General features: G+C 50.2%; 2 protein-coding genes across 4 annotated transcripts in view; both read left to right on the forward strand.

Moving 5' to 3' along the window:
- Positions 1–17,076, forward strand: part of QPCT (glutaminyl-peptide cyclotransferase) — a 217,984-nt gene that overhangs the window by 123,568 nt on the left and 77,340 nt on the right. The gene's annotated exons all lie outside the window — the stretch shown is intronic.
- LOC141072942 (uncharacterized) overlaps positions 7,324–17,076 on the forward strand; it is a 39,472-nt gene continuing 29,719 nt past the window's right edge. Inside the window, exons 1-3 of the mRNA XM_073560227.1 lie at positions 7,324–7,345; positions 7,426–7,517; positions 8,055–8,252. Coding sequence (XP_073416328.1) covers positions 7,324–7,345; positions 7,426–7,517; positions 8,055–8,252 — 312 coding nt within the window. The remainder of the gene's footprint in view (positions 7,346–7,425; positions 7,518–8,054; positions 8,253–17,076) is intronic.

The raw sequence follows: 17,076 nt of genomic DNA on the forward strand, positions 1-17,076 counted from the left end.
TCTACAATCATGTCGAATCCATACTGGGCCCTGAGACCGTCTGAGTCTGCCTCCTGATATATAGACATAGATTTTTAATGTGTAAACTATGCTATACATACAGGGTCAGACTGGGGTGTCTAGGGCCCACCAAGGGAATTAATTTTAGGGGCCCACCTAGAGTAATGTACAACTCAACATTTAGGCTTTGAGACCGCGGAATTACACCATGGGTTCTTTTGCCGTATATCCCACTCCAAATCTGCATCATTTCAGCATCCTAATTCTACTAAAAGCTGCACCGTTGATCATATGCTGCAGATCTTTCCGCACTACGATTCATTTAATCCTTTAGGGCCGCAGGCCTGTTTTCACCTTAATGCCCAGGCCATTTTTTGCAAATCTGACCTGTGTTACTTTGAAGTTAAAAAGTGACCCCATTTTGGAACCTACACCCCCAAGGATTGACGTAGGGGGTATAGTGATCACTTTGTCCCAACAAGCGTTCCATGGTAGATGCTACACAGCCCAGCCAATCAAAGCATTCGTATCTGCAGGGGGGGCTAAAATTCGCCCGGACCAGCCAGGCAGCGTTGCTGCCTGCCGGTCTTAGCGGCGAAAGCCTCCCGGTACCCGTGCGATTAGCTGCGGGGACCGACGGAACCCCTCGCTGTACATTAGTACAATAGTGGACATTTTAATTTAGAGACTTGGAGAAAAGATGTCTGAACACAAGGATGTCAGCGCCATCACCGCACATACAAGAACCAAACAGAAGAATCCAGAAGAGGGATCATTAATGGCAATGGCAGGCCTGGCATAGCATACAGTACACCACATATCCCTACATACAGTATTATGGGCACCGCATAGTCCTCCATACAGAATTATGGGCACCACATAGTCCACCATACAGAATTATGGGACACCACGTATCTCTCCATACCAAATTATGGGCACCACATAGTCCTCCATACAGAATTATGGGACACCATGTATCTCTCCATACAAAATTATGGGCACCACATAGTCCTCCATACAGAATTATGGGACACCATGTAGTCCTTCATACAGAATTATCGGCACCACATAGACCTCCATACAGAATTATGGGACACCACGTATCTCTCCAAACAAAATTATGGGCACCACATAGTCCTCCATACAGAATTATGGGACACCATGTAGTCCTCCATGCAGAATTATGGGCACCACATAGGCCTCCATACAGAATTATGGGACACCACGTATCTCTCCATACAAAATTATGGGCACCACATAGTCCCCCATACAGAATTATGGGCACCGCATAGTCATCCATACAGAATTATGGGGCACCACGTATCTCTCCAAACAAAATTATGGGCACCACATAGTCCTCCATACAGAATTATGGGACACCATGTAGTCCTCCATACAGAATTATGGGCACCACATAGGCCTCCATACAGAATTATGGGACACCACGTATCTCTCCATACAAAATTATGGGCACCACATAGTCCTCCATACAGAATTATGGGACACCATGTAGTCCTCCATACAGAATTATGGGCACCACATAGGCCTCCATACAGAAATATGGACACCACATAGTCCTCCATACAGTATTATGGGCACTGCATAGTCCTCCATGCAGTATTACGGGCACCACATAGTCCCCAATAGAGTATTATGGGCACTGCATAGTCCTCCATACAGAATTATGGGCACCACATAGTCCTCCATACATTACTGTATTATGGGCACTGCATAGTCCTCCATACAGTATTATGGGCACCACATAGTCCTCCATACAGTATTATGGGCACCACATAGTCCTCCATACAGTATTATGGGCACTACATAGTCCTCCATGCAGTATTACGGGCACCACATAGTCCTCCATAGAGTATTATGGGTACTGCATAGTCCTCCATACAGAATTATGGGCACCACATAGTCCTCCATACAGTATTATGGGCACCGCATAGTCCTCCATACAGTATTATGGGCACCGCATAGTCCTCCATACAGTATTATGGGCACCGCATAGTCCTCCATACAGTATTATGGGTACCGCATAGTCCTCTATACAGTATTATGGGCACCGCATAGTCCTCCATACAGTATTATGGGCACCGCATAGTCCTCCATACAGTATTATGGGCACCGCATAGTCCTCCATACAGTATTATGGGCACCGCATAGTCCTCCATACAGTATTACTGGCACCGCATAGTCTTCCATACAGTATTATAGGCACCACATAGGCCTCCATACAGAATTATAACATTTCATTACTGATCCTGAGCTACCTGCTGTATTACATTCCAGAGCTGTAGTTCACATCCGTCTCTCCCTTGTGGCATGATAGAATGTACAGCTGCAGGAGCAGCGCTCCCCGTGACATAGGAGTATTACAGCTCCAGGCTGTGTAACCTGTGCATTCACCCTCCCACCCCCTGTAATTACTCAGCTCTCCCTCCTGTGCTCCTCCGGTTGGTGCACGGCTTGTAGGAAAGATTGTATAATCCTGGGACCTTATAAGATGAGAATTTCACAACCCGACTAGCGCTCAGAAAACGCCCAGCGGAGATTCAGGCAGCGAAACCTTCATGCAGGATTATCCAGCCAACCAGACATGGATTTGCAGTCAGTTCACCAGCCTCATCAGGTCCGCTAGTGCAGGCAGATTGGAATGTGAATTCTGCTGATAGATTTCCTTGAAGATTTACTGACACTGACGGCCATTTCTTGTGTACAGCGCAAAACATATTGTGGCCTGTACAAAACTCAGGTGCATGCAGAGCGTAGCGGCACAGAGAAGAGAGCGTTGGCACAGCTAGAGAAAGAGAAGAGAGCGGCGGCACAGGCAGAGGAAGGGTATGTGCACACGTTGCAGATTTGGCTGCGAATCCGCAGCAGTTTTCCATGCGGTGTACAGTACCATGTTATCCTATGGAAAACCAAATCCGCTGTGCACATGCTGCGGAAAATTCTACGCAGATTTGCTGCGGTTTATTTTCTGCAGCATGTCACTTCTTTGTACGGAATCCGCAGCGTTTTTACACCCATTCCATTATAGGACTACGCAGGTGTAAAAACGCAGGCGAAATCCGCACAAAATCTGCACTAAATCTGCAGGTAAAGCACAGGTCATTTTACCTGCGGATTCAGCCAAATCCGCAGCACAATCCACAACGTGTGCACATACCCAAAGAGAAGAGAGCGGCGGCAGGGAAAGGGCAGAGCGCAGCTGAGGGGACAGGGCAGAGCGCAGGGACAGGGAAGAGCGCAGCTGAGGGGACAGGGCAGAGCGCAGTGACAGGGCAGAGCGCAGCTGAGGGGACAGGGCAGAGCGCAGTGACAGGGTAGAGCGCAGCTGAGGGGACAGGGTAGAGCGCAGGGACAGGGCAGAGCGCAGCTGAGGGGACAGGGAAGAGCGCAGGGACAGGGCAGAGCGCAGGGACAGGGCAGAGCGCAGCTGAGGGGACAGGGCAGAGTGCAGGGACAGGGCAGAGCGCAGCAGAGGGGACAGGGCAGAGCGCAGTGACAGGGTAGAGCACAGCTGAGGGGACAGGGCAGAGCGCAGGGACAGGGCAGAGCGCAGCTGAGGGGACAGGGAAGAGCGCAGGGACAGGGCAGAGTGCAGGGACAGGGCAGAGCGCAGGGACAGGGCAGAGCGCAGCTGAGGGGACAGGGCAGAGTGCAGGGACAGGGCAGATTGCAGCTGAGGGGACAGGGCAGAGCGCAGTGACAGGGCAGAGTGCAGCTGAGGGGACAGGGCAGAGCACAGGGACAGGGCAGAGTGCAGCTGAGTGGACAGGGCAGAGCGCAGGGACAGGGCAGAGCGCAGCTGAGGTGACAGGGCAGAGCGCAGGGACAGGGCAGAGCGCAGCTGAGGGGACAGGGCAGAGCGCAGGGACAGGGCAGAGCGCAGCTGAGGGGACAGGGCAGAGCGCAGTGATAGGGCAGAGCGCAGCTGAGGGGACAGGGCAGAGCGCTGGGACAGGGCAGAGCGCAGGGACAGGGCAGAGCGCAGGGACAGGGCAGAGTGCAGTTGAGTGTACAGGGCAGAGCACAGGGACAGGACAGGGCAGAGCGCAGGGACAGGACAGGGCGCAGGGACAGGACAGAGGCACTCACCACCTCTCCTAGCATGTCTCTTGCAGCCCCCGGCCGGTGCTTATTGCATCTTCAATCTCACCGCTGTTCTTCTTCCTGCTTTCAGCGTCCATGTGGTTCCGCTGAGCCGCTCATTACGTATTCGCATATGTAATGAGCCGCTCATTACTTATGCGCATAGGTAATGAGCGGCCGCTGAATACAGGAAGATAGAACATTGCTGAGATTGAAGATGGAATAAGCACAGGGGGCTGCAAGAGACATGCTAGGAGAGGTGACTGTGACTGAGTATGTAATTGCACTACCCCGGTAGTTACGCCACTGACTTGGATGATCTGATTCACAGGTACCAGGGGCCGGCCTGAGCGGGCTTGTTCAGTGATATTCATGGTCGGGCGGGGGCGGGGCCCACCGAGGGATCCAACGGTACCTCGGTGAACCAGTCCGAGCCTGTATACATACCTGGTATCCGGTGATACTGTACCCTTTCTCAACTTTCTACAATCTTGTTGAATCCATACTGGGCCTGAGACCGTCTGAGTCTGCCTCCTGATTAGAGATGAGCAGTGTTCAAGTCGAACTGTTCGCCAAGTTCAATTTCGAGCTGTTTTGGACGATGTTCGAGCCTTTCGTCGAACTCGAACACTTTGCTTAAAATTCGGCTGTTCGAGGTTCCGTTCGAGAACGGTTCGTTCACCAAAAGCGTAACTTTATTTTAACATTAATAATGGTTTTCAATGTTAATAGACAGTTTCATGCCATAGTAGCGGTGTCTGGTAGCCAGCGGTGTAGTACACCTGTCAAGGAGCTACACCGTGTGTGTTTCTAATAATTTTTTACCGCATCTTGTCCAGAAAATCCTTTTGGGCCTTGTAGCACTGTCTGCTACTCAGCAGAGGAGCCCACCCGTGAACCAAGCTGTGTCGCCTGTTTATGTAAGAACCATTTTTTATCTCCATTTAGTCCAGTAAATACTTTGGGCCTAGTACCTGTGTCTACTGCTCAGCAGAGGAGCCCACCCGTAAACCTAGCTATGCCGCCTGTTTATGTAAGCACTGTCTGCTACTCAGCAGAGTTGCCCACCCGTGAACCAAGCTATGCCGCCTGTTTATGTAAGAGCTGTGTGCTACTCAGCAGAGGAGCCCAGCTGTTAAGCAAGCTACAGCACCTGTGGTTTGGACACTTAATTTTTTCACATTCTTTCTGGAATGCCGGTTAGGCCTTATTCCGGAATTCCGGTTGACCTGCACTTACTGGGAAATCCTCGTTCGCGGGGAGGAATTGGAATCCCAGATCCCCATCACTAACGGGGTTCAGCGGGTTATCCGCACCTGTAAGCGACACACGCTGGTCCTTTCAGTGTACGCGCGTGCAGCCCCAGACATGTAAGGGCATGACAGACCTGTTATTGCTCGATCTAGCATGCCAGAGCCTCGCGTGTCCCTCTATGGGGGCATGCCGGAGTCTCGTTCGTTAACGGAATTAAGCTGACAAATCGCTAGCACAACTAAAAACAGCCATGCACCACCACCCACAGAATCAAGAAAGCTTGCAATCTGTCCATCCTTCCCATGGCTGGCATGGTTGAGGTTGCCCGTGTGGAGTCCAGTTAAGCCACAGGCTCCACTCCTGGTGGTGCCCTTCTGGACATTCCTTTAAGGTTCAGCTTTGCAACCATACTGCTCCCGGAAACCAAACACTTTGCCTTCATGGACGCTGTTTGGAGGGTCGTAGATATAACGCCGCCCAATCGGCAGTTGGCATAATTTATGGTGGGAAGTCCGACGGTATATGCTCCTGATGGCGGTGCCGGCAGCTGATAGGCAAAAAAAGGGGTGACAGATTCCCTTTAAAACATGGAGCCCAAAATTGGATCCCATATTGTAGATATGGCCTCACCAGGGATTTTTAAAGAGGTAACAATACATTGGGTTCACAGGATTTTATCCCTCCTTTAATACACCCTAAAATCTTGTTTACTTTTTCAGCTACTGCTTGACATTGAGTACTGCTGCTCAGATCACTTGTAACCAGAATACATAAGTCCTTCTCCTGGTGTGACTTTCCTTCTGACCTTTGCACTGTGCCTAAAAAGTTTTTGGTGTACATTATGTCCTGTTACCGTTGTAAAAATAAAAAATATTGGGCTAAAATAAAATTTTTGTGGGAGAAATTTGATTTTTTTTTTCATGGCTCTACGTTATAAACTTTTGTGCAGCACATGGGGGTTCAAGGTACTCACCACACATGTAGATACTTTTCTTGAGGGGTCTAGTTTCCAAAATGGCGTCACTTTTAGGGGGTTTCTACTGTTTAGGCACATCAGGGGCTCTCCATACATGACATGGCGTCCGCTAATTATTCCAGCAAAGTTTACGTTAAGGAAGTAAAATGGCACTCCTTCCCTTCCAAGCCCTGCCGTGTTTCCAAACAGTAGTTTTCCCCCCACATATGGAGTATCAGCGTGCTCAGGGGAAATTGCATGACAAATTTTAGGGTCCATTTTCTCCAGTTATCCTTGTAAAAATAAAAAAAATTGTGTCTAAAGTAAATTTTTTGTGACAAAGTTAAATGCTCGTTTTTCACTGAAAGACAAAAGCACAGTGGGATGAGCTTTCTATAATTCCATCCTCTTTGCTATAACAGTAAGATGCTGTGTTTTTTTAGCAGGGTAAATAGTTAGTGAATAAAACTCATTTTGGGAGCTTAAAGAGTTTTTCCACTACATTTACATATTAGACCTATCATCAGGATACATCATCAATGTCTGATTGCCTGAGGTCCAACACCCTCCCCCGCCAATCAGATGTTATCAGTGTCTGTAGCCGCTGGCTGGAAGTACACAATTGCCGAGCTCCTCCATCTTCTGGTAGTGGGCGCCGCATGGTACTACACAAATACCTCCTATTGATTTGAATAGGAGGCGGATATGCAGTACCAAGCGTCACCCACTACCAGTAAACTGAGCAGCTCGGCAAGTAAGTACTTCTGCCCGGCGGCCGCCAACACCAGTAACAGCTGATTAGCAGGGATACCGGTTGTCTGACCCTGCCCGATCAGACATTAATAACCTTTCCTAGGGATAGGTCATCAATGTAAAAGTAACCCGTAACCTATGGATCCTTTGAGAAAATCCACTTCTTGTGGCTGCTAAGGAACTGGTTTCAGCCACTACTAAAACAAAGGGGTATAAAAGAGGGTGAGGACACAGCAAGTTCATTATTCTCAAAACTCGGGATGCAAGCACAAGACTTTGGATGTAAGTACAGAAGCTTTGAAAATGTCTGTCTGTCTTTGCATTCTGTACTCTGTACTAATTTTTGTTTCTGTTCCTTGTAGACTGTTTGCTGCTCCGGTCCTGGTGCTTCCTTCCTGGTGCTGCCTTCCTGGTGCTGACATCCTGGTGCTGCCGTCCTGGTGCTGCCTTCCTGGTGCTGCCTTCCATGTGCTGCCATCCTGTTGCTGTGTTGCCATCCGTCCTGGTGCTGTGCTGCTGTCCCTGTTCTGCGCTGCCTGGCTGCTTTGCTGTTGGACTACTGCCTGTAATGTAAGTATTGGTGTTCATTTTTTTTTATTGCTTCATTGTGTTTGGCTCTTAACAAGTTTAATTTTTCTTCTCTCTTCTTTTCCCTAGTGCTTCCCTTGACTGCTGCCTGCTGTTCCAACATATCCTCCAGTGAAGCTTCCGAGAATGGACATGACACCAATTATGTAATCACATTAGATATACAGATTGGTATGTATTGACTGGCAATACTATACATATGGTAAATCATGTATTTTCTTTACAGGTAGCTTCCAGTGCAGAACAGCAGGAGCAGTCAAGTGGAAATTAATCTTCCCAGGGTCCTCGGCCTCAAGTTTCTGAGGAGGAAAGATGGGGTGTAAAAGTAGTCTTTTCTTTATCAGAGTTGTAATTGAATTTGTTTTCAGATTTACTTACAATTTTTTTTTTACTTCATCTATAGGTTCCACAACGTGAGGAAGGCAAACCAGACATTGACAATGATCAACTAATTCAATCTGTGCAAGAGCGAGCAGCGTTGTGGGACCCCCTGATCGTAATCATTCTGACTCGGCATGGATTCGATGACTCTGGGAAGAAGTGGCAAGATCGCTGCTGGTTGATTGGGATGGTGCCACGCCACATGCCAGAAAGGAATTTCGTAAGTATTGCAATGTGGTCTGACGCGGCAGTGAACCTGTTAATGTTGGTGCATTGTTTAACTATTAATTTTTTCCTTTTTTTCACCCTTCACAGTGAAGAGAATAAAAGTCTGTTCGCGTTCGATGAAGGATCACTTCAATAAGGACATGAGAGAGGAGAGTCGGGTTCCAAGTGGTTCTGCTCCAACAATCCGAAAATATAAGTACCATCGTCAGCTTTTTGTCAGAGGCCTTGCACAGCGAACATAAGTATCTTTTGTATTGTCTTACTATTATTTAAACTTTTTGTTTTATTTTACTAATGTTTTTCATTTATTTTCCACACAGAACCTGGAGCAGCACCACACAACCTGGATCGTCCTCTTTTGGAGCGGCCCATCATCGACCAGCCAACGAACAGGCCCAATCCCAATCAGCCACCAGCGATGGAGCAACCAGGCAGGCTTCACAGGCTGAGAATCAGGCAGCCGGTCCATCTGGTTTTCTCCTCTCCCAGGCTCAATCTTCCAGGATGGGATTAAGGTGGTTGTAGAAAAACTGGATAGTGGATAGTGGGGGCATATTCTATGGGGCAGCATATGGGGGTATATTCTGTGGAGCAGCATATGGGGCATATTGTATGGGGCAGCATATGGGGGCATAGTCTATGGGGCAGCATATGGGGGCATAGTCTATGGAGCATCATATGGGGGCATAGTCCATGGCGCAGCATATGGGAGCATATTCTATGGGGCAGCATATGTGGGCATATTCTATGGGATAGCATATGGGGGCATAATCTATGGAGCAGCATATGGGGGCATATTCTATGGAGCATCTTATGGGGCATAATCTAAGGAGCATTTTATGGGGGAATAATCTATGGAGCATCTTATGGGGGGCATAATCTGTGGAACATGTTATGGGGCCATAACCTTTATGGAACATTATATGGGGCATATTATTCTATGGAGCATCTTATGGGGCCATTATTGACCTTGGTGCAGCATTATATGGGGGGTGTATTTTGTATGGAGCATCTTATGGGGCCCATCATGAACTGTATGGATTATATGGGGCTCCTGTTACAATATGAATATTTAAAAACATTTAACCTACTTTTATTGGTATCTATTTTTATTTTTGAAATTTACCAGTAGCTGCTGGCTTTTCCACCCTAGGCTTATACGTGAGTCAATAAGTTTTCCCATTTTTTTGTGGCAAAATTAGGGGGGTCGGCTTATACACGGGTATATACGGTACCTTAGGGTAACCAACAGACGTTCCTCAGCAGGAATTGCTCTACGTAGTTGTGTGTCCTTCCTGGTGATGGATCCTCGGACACCTTGCAGCAAGTCATCGAAGCTCTATTCCGACATTCTCATGTACTCAAAAAACTTTTCCGGGTTTTCACGCAGCTCAGTGTACAACGAGTGGTAGGCTCCAAGGCTCTCTCAGACTTCCAACGATGGGGTGCTGCAAATAGCGATGACGTCTTCTCCATCTTTTTCTTCTTTCTTCTTCACAAGCCACAGCAAAGGCAACAGCCACTTTCAATGACAAATCAAGATTAATAAGGAAGCTCTCCACACCAAGATTCATCTTGCAGCTGGAGGCAGAAGCAAAAGACGAGGATTTCATTAGTGCAGGGTGTCTATATAAAGAAATCCCATGAGACTTGCCCATTGGGTGTCTGATGTCAAGGAAACTCTACTGGAAAAGCATTGGAAATATCGAATGCAAACGCATACAAATGCATGTACATGCAGCGTTTTTTTGCCGTCATGCGTAAGATGATGTGGATAAAAAACACTGTGTAAACATGTGTTTGCGCATGCAGATGATACGCTGTGCTCAGAAACGCTAATGTGAACCTAACCTTAGTGAACTTTGATTGTGGAATAGATGTTTAGGTCAAAGTCAGCTTGTAGCCCTGGCCTTATAGTTCAGCAGTACCAATCATGTGTTCGTTTTTGGTTTAGTTTTGTTTGTACACAAAAGCTGCATTTTTCACAGCAAAACAGTTTGCATTTTTTAGATTATTATTTGGTTCCACATCTGGACTTTTTTTTACTTTGATCTCCGTTTTCATACAGTGGAATTCTTCTGTATTACAGTGCATGAGATCTGTCAAGGTTTCCGACACAGCCTGCTTCAGTCTGTTCATGGTAGGTCTTAACAGGTAAACCCTACCACAAAGCCAGATTGCCAAGGCAACTATTGGGACCACGATTGCAGGGTGTCAATAGGGTTAAAGAGGGAACCTTCTGTCTGTATTAACCATCCGTCGTAATTGATGTTAGGCGTCGGATTCCTGGCATTGCACAGCGGGAATCCAGAGCCAGACATCCTGCGGTCTCTCATTCTCCTCCGACCGCTCAGCAATCACGGCGAGCCAGGCATTCCCCTCAGACTCGTTCTGTGAGCATGGATGTTGCTGCCACCTCTGGTGCAGCAATGGTAGCGCAACCTGCTTTGCAGGGAACTGCTCCAGAGGCTAAGTCCTCGTGCCGTGCTACTGGGCATGTCCGCAACTTGTCCTCTCAGTGGAGAGCAGGGGGTCACATGTGCAGGTCCTATGTCGGATCTGATTGGTCCTTCCCAAAGTACTGGAAGGTCCCGGAAGCGCATGGCTATAAAAAGCCCGCCATGCGCTAGTGTAGCATATTATTCTGTGTGTGTATGGTGATGGATGTATGGACTGGTGACTGACTCATTATGATCCCCTCCCTTGGTTATTACGAATGGTGACAGTGAGTTGGATTAGTCAGTCCCAGGTTGTGGCAAGCTGCACGCCACTTGCTCCACGCCTACACTAGCGTCCGTCGGCGTCCGGTCCTCAGCGCCGACGCTTGCGGCTCCCTCTGCCGCTGAGCTGTAGTAACAGCAACTGTTGGTGTTCGCAGCTGCGACGCCATACGCAGGCATCTGTGACGCTAACAGGGCCAGCGCCTTTTCTTTAGCGTTCGGGTGACGTTAACCCGAGCGCAATACCGCACCTACTAGGTGCATCTGCCATTGTTCAGCAGCGGTCTTGTCACCTACCGCACGGTGGACCCCGGGCGGCGAGCGCACCTACTATTATTTATATTTGGTGCGTTCCGTCGTCCATAACATTACACTAGCGCCAGGGTCTGGCTGGCAATGGCAGATGTGCAGCAGCTGCAGCGCTACATTCGCTAGCTGCTGCTCAGACAGTCGCTGAGGCTGTCTCACGTGTGCCCACACTTTTGCCCTTGCCGACAATGTCTCGCCTCCCGCTCCCCGATAAGTTTTCGGGTGATAGTGCCTCCTTTAGGGGATTCGTTAGTCAGTGCTCCATTCAGCTGGAGTTGCTGGCTGCACGGTTTCCTACAGAGTGGGCTAAGGTGGGATTTATTGTCTCCCTGTTGTCTGGCCGGGCATTACAGTGGGCCGCGCCATTGTGGGAACGTGATGATCCCGTGGTACAGGGAGCTGCTCAGTTCCTCGCGGCTCTGAAGCAAGTCTTCTTGGGACCACGGGTCACACACGATACGGCTCTCCAACTGTTATCCTTAACACAAGGGTCACTTTCGGTTAGCCATCATGCTGTCCGGTTTCGGACACTGGCTTCCGAGTTAGAGTGGCCGGACAAAGTGTTGGTCCTGGTGTTTTGGAGAGGCCTGGCTGAGCACGTAAAAGATGCTCTAGCTACTAGGGAAATTCCCACAAGTCTGGAGGAGTTGATCGCCGTTTCCACCCGCATTGATCTCCGCTTCACGGAGCACGGGTTGGAACGAGCGCAATCCAGACGTAGGGTTAATTTGGCTCCCACCTTTTCCTAGCCGCTGATATATCCCGCACAAGAGCTCCCTTCCTCTGAGCCTATGGAGGTGTCTCGCACCGGCACTAAGTCGCGTCTGATGCGAAGCTCTGTGCGCTGTTATCAGTGCCGACAGTTTGGCCACTCGGCTGGCACATGCCCTCAGCGGCTGAAAAGACGACCACGTTCAGTGGCCGTAGGTGGTGGTCAATCCAAGGTGGGACCCTTTTCACCCAAACCGGTGTTCCGGGGTACTTTAGATAGTGGGTCCTCCACCTGGGAGGCAGAGGTCACCCTGGATTCCGGGGCTGAGGGGAACTTTATGTCCTCGACTTTTGCCCAGAGACACGCTATCCCTCTGGTGTTACTCTCCCAACCTCTGACCATCAGGGTGGTAAATGGGGCACCGTTACCATCTCAGGTGACCCATCAGACAGCCCCACTCGGACTCTCTATTTCACCCTCACATCAGGAGACTCTGTCCCTGCTTATTATGCCCAATGGCATCGATCAGGTGCTCCTCGGAGTTCCCTGGCTTCGTTGCCAGTCCCCTCATATTGACTGGGCTTCGGGGAGGATACTGGGTTGGGGTAAGGACTGTGAGGGAAGGTGCCTGAGGGGCAGCGTTCAGGTGGCTTCCACTGAAGTGCCTGTGGATCTATCCGCGCTCCCCAAACCCTACCACCAGTACGCGGACGTCTTCTCTAAGAAGTCTGCGGAGATGCTCCCGCCGCACCGTTCCTATGATTGCCCGATTGATCTCCTGCCAGGCACAGAGCCTCCCCGAGGCTGTGTTTACCCGTTATCACTCCCTGAGACGGAGGCTATGTCCCAATATATCCGGGAGAACCTGGCTAGGGGTTTCATCAGAAAATCTGTGTCACCGGCTGGTGCAGGGTTCTTCTTCGTACAGAAGAAGAATGGAGAGTTACGCCCCTGCATTGACTACCGAGGTCTCAATGCTATCACGGTTAAAAACAAATACCCCCTACCGTTAATCTCGGAGTTATTTGACAGGTTGCGGGGGGCCCGGATCTTTACTAAATTAGATATGCGGGGTGCATACAACCTGATCCGCATTCGCGAAGGAGACGAATGGAAGACAGCTTTTAATACCAGGGATGGCCATTACGAATACCTGGTTATGCCCTTTGGCCTTTGTAATGCGCCAGCTGTCTTCCAAGATTTTGTCAACGACGTCTTCCGCGACATGCTCTCTACCTCGGTGGTGGTCTATCTGGATGACATACTCATCTTTTCGCCAGATTTGACCACCCACCGGAGAGACGTCTGCAGGGTCTTCGACCGTCTGCGGGCGAACTCGCTATTTGCCAAGCTGGAGAAGTGCCAGTTTGAGCAGGAGTCCTTGCCGTTCCTGGGCTATATCATCTCGGCCCAGGGGCTGGCCATGGATCCTGCCAAACTACAAGCGGTAATGGACTAGCAGGAACCCCAATCCCTCAAAGCGGTGCAGCGCTTTTTGGGGTTCGTGAATTACTACCGCCAGTTCATACCACACTTTTCCACACTGGTGGCTCCTTTGGTTGCTCTCACCAAGAAAGGAGCTAACCCCAATGCTTGGTCAGAACAGGTCTCCAAGGCCTTCTCGGCTATAAAATCACATTTTGCTGGCGCTCCCATATTACATCGTCCCGATGTGGATAAGCCGTTTATCCTTGAGGTAGACGCTTCTTCCGTCGGTGCAGGAGCAGTCCTTCATCAAAAGGATGCTCAAGGTCGGAAGCATCCCTGCTTCTTCTATTCCAAGACCTTCTCACCGGCGGAGAAAAATTACTCCATCGGCGACAGGGAGCTGCTAGCCATGAAGTTGGCTTTTTCTGAGTGGAGACATCTCCTGGAGGGAGCCCGGTTTCCCTTTCAGGTATATACGGACCATAAAAACCTGGTCTATCTACAGACGGCCCAACGCCTGAATTCCCGTCAGGCCAGGTGGTCGCTCTTCTTTTCCTGATTCCGCTTCACCCTCCACTACCTCTCTGGAGAGAAGAACGTCCGTGCGGATGCTCTCTCACGTTCAGTGGTCTCAGCGGAAGAAAGAGAAGCTGAGCCTCGGTTAATTCTCCCGCCGGAGAGTTTTACGACCATGGCTCCAGTTGCTCTCAAGTCAGTACCACCGGGCAAGACCTTGGTGCCTCCTCAGCTATGGCCGGAGGTCCTCGCCTGGGCACATGCCTCCAGGGTGGGTGGCCATTTTGGTAATAAACGGACCACCGAACTCCTGGCAAGTTCATATTGGTGGCCACATATGGCTCGAGATGTCAAGGAATACGTGCAAGCATGTGTTTCGTGTGCTCGGAACAGACCCTCTAGACAGAGGCCGGCGGGGCTGTTGTTTCCCCTGCCAGTGGCGGATAGACCTTGGGAGATGGTTGGCATGGATTTCATAGTTGGCCTGCCCAAGTCTGGTGGCAGTACGGTCATCTGGGTGGCCACCGACCATTTTTCCAAAATGGTGCATCTGGTGCCACTCGCACGCCTGCCTTCCGCTCGAGGTCTGGCCACCTTGTTCATTAAGCACGTATTCCGTTTACATGGCATGCCGGACAAAATCATGAGCGACCGCGGTCCCCAGTTTGCGTCTCTGTTTTGGAGGGAGCTCTGCAGTTTACTCAGCATTGAGCTAAATCTGTCCTCTGCTTACCATCCCGAGACGAATGGCTTGGTCGAGAGAGCCAATCAGACCTTGGTCACCTATTTACGGCATTTTGTCTCTGCCAGGCAGGATGACTGGGCATCCTTGCTACCTTGGGCTGAATTTGCCCTAAACAATGCGGTGGCTGATTCCACTGGTCAGACGCCCTTTCTCCTAAACTATTGTCAACATCCACGCGGCCCTGTCCCGATACCAGTGTCCTCCACCGACTCCAGGGTGGCAGACTGGGCAGTGGAGGCCCGGGACATTTGGGATCGCACTCAGGATGCTATCTGGGCATCTAAAGAAAGGATAAGGGCGTCCGCCGACATGCATCGGCGGCCCGCGCCAAGCTTCTCCCCTGGCGACATGGTATGGCTCTCCACCCAAAACATTAAACTGCGGGACAAGTCTCCCAAGTTCGCACCACGATACATTGGACCATTCAAGGTCCTCGAGCGACTTAGCTCGGTGGTCTACCGCCTGGCTCTTCCTCCACATTTGGCCATTTCAGACGTGTTCCATGTGTCCCTCCTCAAACCAGTTCACATGGTCCGGTTTTCTGAGTCATCTGCCGAGTCATCAGACTTATCGTCTGATGAGTTTGAGGTTAACGCCATCGTGGGGCGCAGGATTGTCCTTGGCAAAAAATTTTATTTGGTGGACTGGAAGGGTCATGGGCCCGAGGCTCGGACCCAGTGGAAAACATTCATGCACCGCTCCTGATCGCGGCCTTTGAGCGCAGTGAGGCTCAGAGGGGGGGGGCCCTAGGAGGGGGGTAATGTTAGGCATCGGATTCCTGGCACTGCACAGCGGGAATCCAGAGCCAGACATCCTGCGGTCTCTCATTCTCCTCCGACCGCTCAGACTCCTACTCAGCAATCACGGCGAGCCAGGCATTCCCCTCAGACTCGTTCTGTGTGCCTGGATGTTGCTGCCACCTCTGGTGCAGCAATGGTAGCGCAACCTGCTTTGCAGGGAACTGCTCCAGAGGCTAAGTCCTCGTGCCGTGCTGCTGGGCATGCCCGCAATTTGTCCTCTCAGTGGAGAGCAGGGGTCACATGTGCAGGTCCTATGTCGGATCTGATTGGTCCTTCCCAAAGTACTGGAAGGTCCCGGAAGCGCATGGCTATAAAAAGCCCGCATGGTGGCTCGGCCATGCGCTAGTGTAGCATATTATTCTGTGTGTGTATGGTGATGGATGTATGGACTGGTGACTGACTCATTATGATCCCCTCTCTTGGTTATTACGAATGGTGACAGTGAGTTGGATTAGTCAGTCCCAGGTTGTGGCAAGCTGCACGCCACTTGCTCCACGCCTACACTAGCGTCTGTCGGCGTCCGGTCCTCGGCGCCGATGCTTGCGGCTCCCTCTGCCGCTGAGCTGTAGTAACAGCAACTGTTGGTGTTCGCGGCTGCGACGCCATACGCAGGCATCTGTGACGCTAACAGGGCCAGCGCCTTTTCTTTAGCGATCGGGTGACGTTAACCCGAGCGCAATACCGCACCTACTAGGTGCATCTGCCATTGTTCAGCAGCGGTCTTGTCACCTACCGCACGGTGGACCCCGGGCGGCGAACGCACCTACTATTATTTATATTTGGTGCGTTCCACCGTCCATAACATTACACTAGCACCAGGGTCTGGCTGGCAATGGCAGACGTGCAGCAGCTGCAGTGCTACATTTGGCAGCTGGAGAGCAGGTTGGCGGCTATTGAGAGCACCAACTCAGCTGCGAATGCTGCGCTAGCTGCTGCTCAGACAGTCGCTGAGGCTGTCTCACGTGTTCCCACACTTTTGCCCTTGCCGACAAGCGGTCTTGTCACCTACCGCACGGTGGACCCCGGGCGGCGAACGCACCTACTATTATTTATATTTGGTGCGTTCCGCCGTCCATAACAATTGACAGCTGTGTCTAGAGACCTGATGTCAATTATTAGCTACAACCAATGTATTCTTGCCTGTTGGAGGGCACTATTTAATTATTCAGCGCTGTGGTTAAGCCCCTTAATGATCACATATCGGTGATTGTTAAGGGGTTAACAAAACCATTTGAAGATCCATATCTACCTGTTTATTATGTCAGCCCTGATACCTGCCGGTCTATGTTTTCTGTCCGTTGCCTTGGTAATCATAATAATTCCACACACTAGCTGAAGCTAAAAGAATCTTCTCCAGTGTAATGACCTTTTGTATTAAAGGGAATCTGTCAGCAGGTTTTTGCTGAGTAATCTGAGGGCAGCCTAATGTAAAGATTTAGACACAAATTTCAGGACGTGTCACTTATTAGGCTGTGTGCTGGTATTTACATACAATGAGTGTTTTGTCACAAGGAGTAACCAGTGCACTTGAGCCCTGGTCCAGCCAGGCCTCCTCCTCTGATATACATCTCACTGTCAATAGACAA

The sequence above is a fragment of the Dendrobates tinctorius genome, unplaced genomic scaffold (genome assembly GCF_039654945.1).
Source record: "Dendrobates tinctorius isolate UK_male_01 unplaced genomic scaffold, ASM3965494v1 ptg000293l, whole genome shotgun sequence".
Taxonomy (NCBI): Eukaryota; Metazoa; Chordata; class Amphibia; order Anura; family Dendrobatidae; genus Dendrobates; species Dendrobates tinctorius.